Genomic DNA, 5,881 nt, shown 5'->3' on the forward strand with positions numbered 1-5,881 from the left:
TTTCCCTTACTGTATTCCCCCACTCAGTATTCATGGTTTCCCAGCATTTCTTTTCTGGTCCTCCAGGTCAGAAAGACAGTGGCCTTTTCTTCATGTCTTTACTACCACTGTGTGCCCTAGGGGCTGTACTAAGCTCTAGGCTGAAAGCCACTGATATAGGAACCTACTCATGTAGCTCCCTCCTTCAACCAAGTATGTACTCCCCACCAGAGTTTTGTCTCCTTTTGCTCATTCCCCAGTACCTTCAAGGTAGTTGATTTTTCTACTCAGGTTTTATAGTTGTTTACCATGGGGAGGGGGTGTTGAGTAGGGTCTTAGTCCATTATATCTACAAGTGGAACTGATAATTGAGTTTTGAGATTGGAAGTGGTTAACAAAACTGGTGGCTTGATAAAAACGGACACATCTGGGGCTTCCCTGGTGGTGCAGTGGTTGAGAGTCCACCTGCCAATGCAGGGGACACGGGTTCACGCCCCGGTCCGGGAGGATCCCACATGCCGCAGAGCGGCTGGGCCTGTGAGCTATGGCCGCTGAGCCTGCGTGTCTGGAGCCTGTGCTCCGCAACGGGAGAGGCCACAACAGTGAGGGCCCATGTACCGCAAAAAGAAACAAACAAACAAAAAAAAAAAAACTGGCACATCTGTCTGATAGAGATAATTTTGTCTGTGTACTTCAGGTTGTCAGGGCCATGATGGTTGGAGAAAGTATCATTTTCAAAATTTTATGATTGAGACATTTCCCTTTCCTGGAAATATATTAACTTACAATGTTTTATTCCACAGATATTTAGTTAGCTATAGAAATGTAAATCATTTTTTTAATGTTCAAGGTTGTTCATCGTGATCTTAAACCCAGTAATATTTTATACGTGGATGAATCAGCCAACGCAGACTCCATTAGGATCTGTGATTTTGGGTTTGCAAAACAACTTCGAGGAGAAAATGGACTTCTCTTAACTCCATGCTACACTGCAAACTTTGTGGCACCTGAGGTATTCTTTAAAACTTCAGTATTTGCCTTTCATTCTTTTCCTTTAGTTAAATGTATTTCATATCATGTATATGTTATGGTAGGTAGGAAAAAGCTGAGTTACCTTGTCCTTCCCCAGCTATAAAGCTCTTGAAATCATTGAATTCTGATAACTCCCAATATAAATATTCAAACTAATAACTAGCATCTGAAACCAACCTGAATGTAATAATCAGATTATTCTATTCTGCTGGGTTACATAGTGGTTTCAGAATCATACCCTTTTAGAGCAGGGCAGAGAGTGAAGATAACCTCACCTTAAACATATTAAATATTCTAAAGGAGGAAACTGAGGCTCAAAATACTTAATATCAGCATTCACTGTGTAACAAAGCCAGGATAGATTTTCAGATATTTTAGTTTGTGCTGAACATGAGGTGATTTATATTGTTTAGCATTATACATAACATGGGCAATGTCATCCCCAATTATCTTTAAGATCTACTAATTCATGGAGAAAACAGCTTCACAGGGTTTTTTATAAGCAGTAGGGTTTTTCTTGGCAAATAACATTCATATGTACATCTTAGAAGAGACAGGAAAGGTGAAGATGAGGAAGTCAAGGGGTGCACGTTTCACATTTGGCAAGCTCCAGCAGTCTGTCAAATCTGATAATGGGGATGGGAGCTTTGACAGTAGCAACTCCCACAGCAGTGAAAGTATGGGTGATGAAAAATGAATCAGGGATGGCATTGGTCATATAGATTCTTTATAAGTTTTCTTTGTAAAAGTCAAGAACTGTTTTTATATGTTATGAATAATTCTAAGTCATATGAATTATCGGATGTTTAACACAAATCAAAATACACAGATATCCTCAGGTTAGAAAAATTGAATTTTCCAAGTCAGAAGAAGAATAAAATAATTTGAGGAGGAATTCCTATCTCCTGTGCATTTTTTTTTTGCATTGAATACTAGTCCTTTATGGATAATATTGCACATCAGATATAATACAAGATACAGTATATTTCTTGTATTGAAATATCAACAAATCTGTATTTTAATGTAGCTATTAGAAAAATAATATTTCTAATGATGAAAATAGAAACATAGAAAATAGGAAAATAACTTTCTAATAGTGAAAAGTTCCCATGTTAAAATTTATTAAATCTTCCTTTAAGATGTTAATGTTGAGGAAGAAGTATAACACCTGCTTTACAGAGTTTTTATGATAAGATTTTCCCTGTAAGAAATTGTGTATGTATGCAGAGAATGTGCTCTAATCTATATTTTAATTATATTCATAGAATAATGAATGTACAAATTTTTATCACATTAAAATATATAGAAACTGTATGTCCCAAAACAAAAATTGGGATGCATGCATGATCTAAGAAGGGGTTATTGTACTGCCCCCAGGTGTAAGAGATATCTTAGACATAAAAAAAATTAGCTTTTCTAGGGCATTTTAATGGTTTTATAGAATAGGAAGATAGAAATTTGAGATTAAGGCTCTTCTGTTAAATATAGGGTATACTGTATATTTCTCATTTCATTAAAATGAAAAATATACACTATGTCTGTGTTTATGTCTGACACTATGTCTCAGACATATACACTATGTCTGAGCTTGCCAAGTGTGAAACATTTTTAGATTAATGGCTAGGTAAACATTTTCAAATGAGTACAAATCTGCAGAGTAGAATACAGCCCACTGATGCTTTTTACCCTAACAGACTTCCATTTTAGTAAGACACTCTCACCATTGTAATAGTGAAGGTTTTCAGGTGGGCATGTGGAGACCACTTGTCTGTAACTAATGCCTCTAGTGTCTGAACTACCTTTGGCTAGGTTAGAATTTGTATTTTCAAAATGCTTTGAAAAGTTTTATTATCAAGAGCTGAAGCCTCTGCTAGCAATCAATGCATATTTGTAAATTGTTATAAATGAAAAACAGGTTTGGGGTAAGATTTATTTCTAAAATTTCAGACCCCTTCAAAAATTATTGGTGAAGTGTATGAAATGCATTATCTTTTAAACTAGAATCAGAAAGAGTCAAGTATCCATGCAAATATTTGAATAAATAATAGCATTTATGAGAGTATAAATTCATTATTTCATCACAGTTCATTAAGAGCCCTTATTTGCTAAAAGAGAAACTAATTAGTAGTACAATTTCAGCTGAACAATAAGGAATATTCATTCACTTTTTTGATATGCATCAATTCAGTCAACCTCTTAAGGCTTATTTACTTAATAGATGTGCTTTTGTACTATACCTATGTCACAAAAATTAATGTATCTCAAAAAATTTATTATTTTATAAAAGCAAATCTATCATATTATTCAACTGACATTTAATGTCTACTGAGGTCTAAGAATGATCCTGAACTAAAGGAATTTACAATATATTGGATGGATGCTATGCCTGCAACTCTTTTAAAAAAGTAAATGTGAAATTACCCTGCTTTGCTCTGGCTTTAGGCTGTCATATGTTTTGCTCCAAATATGAATTTATCTGAATGAGAATCTCTTTCTATGTTACATTTTGATGATTTGGGAAGCCAAATGAGAGAGAAAGTAAAGTCATTAACTACTTTAATTCTGACTTCTATCTTCTTTGTATTTAACTTGATGCAAGTAAGAAGGTAAGAAGGTTACTTTCTACATTGTACTCTTTCATTCATCCCGCTACCTTGCCTTTTATTTTTTTTATGGCTGTATGTTCTTACTATTAATAGGACATTGAGATGTATTCTAGAACAAAAGTAGACTGCCTCTTCTTTATGCCTACAAAATGGGTTTAAGTGTGTGGTAAAGCTAAATCAAGATTTTCATGATTGATCATAATTAGATTAAGCAATATGATCCCTCCAGTGCCTTTCTTCTCATTAACTCTGAAGGTTTGGGGAGTATGAAATACCTATAGCTGACTCACTGATTAACCCTTCCCTGTCCAACTAGTTCACTAAGCAGTCCCTCAGCCTTGGCTTTGCATTGGATCATCCGGGAACCTTTAAAAATATTGTCCTAAGGGAACCAGGGAAAACATGGTGATGCCCAGAACTGCAAGAAATGATGAGAGGGCTTCTCTGGTGTAGCATGCTCCACAAGAGAAGCCACTGCAATGAGAAGCCCGTGCACCGCAACGAAGAGTAACCCCCACTCACAGCAACTAGAGAAAGCCTGCGCACAGCAACGAAGACCCAGTGCAGCCAAGAATAATAAATAAATTAAATAAATAAATGTATTTAAAAAAAAGGAAGTGATGAGAAAAGGAAAGAGATAAGGGAAAAAAGCAGGAGAGGTTTATGTTTCACTAGAGGATGCCAGGTTAGGCTTATCGTGATGTGAATTGTTTAGCTCTACCGCATTATTTATTAGGGCCTTTGTAGTCTCCACTAGTGTTATTTACATAAGCCAGTTAAATAGGTATTTTGATAGCCTATTCAGCTTCCCAAGTTTGCAGATACATGTGTTCTTATAAATACACTTTGACTATGAAAAAAACATTATATCTTGAATTTTAAGTTAGTTAGATACTTATTATTCAAGTCTGACCATTGTCAAAGCTAAACATTAATATTTTAGCCTTTTATAAATGAAATGAGCATTCTGGTGGTTATACAATCCCCAGTGTTAACACATTAATAATGTTTCTATTTTGTTCCTATGTCTAAAGGCTTTAGCAGTGGGCTTGTTTTTCTAAATTTAAAGAAAGGCCTCATTTCACCTCAAACTAGCTATTAACTTCACAGAGAATATTCACATGAATATATAATAAATGTTATTTGATTTTTATTAATATTAGTCTCAAAAGAAAAAAAACTACTTAAATTATTATATGAAAAATTAACAAAACCATTCAGAATTTATCAAATGTGTGTTTGTGATCCAGAAATATACTGATTTTTTTAAATACATGAGCCTTGTATATAAAATATAAATTCATCTTGCTTTCATGAGATTATATATTATCTTACCACCTCTTGTGTAATAAGGAGGCAATTATCATAGATATTAAAATCACAGACACTACAGTAAGAATACCTGCTCCACTACTCACTACTTTTGTGATATTGGGCAAATTACTTAACATTTACGTCAGTTTCCTCATCTTCAAAATGGAAGTAATATCTATCTCATAGAGTCAGTGTCAGGGTTAAAAGACAGTACTCTGTGTAGAATATATTAAGCTCTCTGTACATATTATTTTAAATTTTGATGTGTCTGGATTTCCTGAGAGGAGGAGTGAAAGCTCATTGAGGTCAGGGATCATATCTTAAAAGGCTGTTTTTTTTTATCACTCATGTTGCTTAATCACATTAATAGCCACTTATTGAATGCTTGTTAATTGCAGAAGACTTTCCCTTTAACATTGTGAATATATTTTTGAAAAGATTAAAATGAGCTAAATTGTGAACATTTGTGAGATTATTAGAAGCACAACTTTCTTTTAGATGAGAAAACTGAGTTTATACTGAGTAGTACCAGATGAGTATTTCTTTCTCAGGTTCTTATGCAACAAGGCTATGATGCTGCTTGTGATATTTGGAGTCTGGGAGTCCTTTTTTACACAATGTTGGCTGGGTAAGAAATTTATATACTCAAATTAATTCACATCATTATTTGAATTTCACCTGTATATTTTCATCTAGAAGGAGGACAGATGAAAATAACCTTAAGGAAAATGCTATCAACATTTCAAAATATATATTATATACTTATAAAATTTAAAAAAATAAGGTAAGTTGTTTAAGGAGGCATTATTTAGATATATAATTAAAAGATTGTTCAATTAGAACTAAAACTTCTAAAATAAAGCATATATTTTTATTTTGATATTTTACATTTGAGTGCATTACTTTTTGAAAATGTTTACCTGAGCATAAAATAATTTCATGGTTCAGCA

At 33.8% G+C, this 5,881-nt stretch overlaps 1 protein-coding gene across 4 annotated transcripts in view; it reads left to right on the plus strand.

Annotated features, from left to right (window-relative positions):
- RPS6KA6 (ribosomal protein S6 kinase A6) overlaps positions 1-5,881 on the plus strand; it is a 174,396-nt gene that overhangs the window by 123,933 nt on the left and 44,582 nt on the right. For all 4 annotated transcript variants that reach the window (XM_007455924.1, XM_007455925.1, XM_007455927.1 and 1 more), the window contains 2 exons: positions 830-991; positions 5,483-5,559. In XM_007455924.1, the coding sequence (XP_007455986.1) occupies positions 830-991; positions 5,483-5,559 (239 nt within the window). The remainder of the gene's footprint in view (positions 1-829; positions 992-5,482; positions 5,560-5,881) is intronic.

Source organism: Lipotes vexillifer, unplaced genomic scaffold, assembly GCF_000442215.2.
Source record: "Lipotes vexillifer unplaced genomic scaffold, Lipotes_vexillifer_v1.1 scaffold286, whole genome shotgun sequence".
NCBI lineage: Eukaryota > Metazoa > Chordata > Mammalia > Artiodactyla > Lipotidae > Lipotes > Lipotes vexillifer.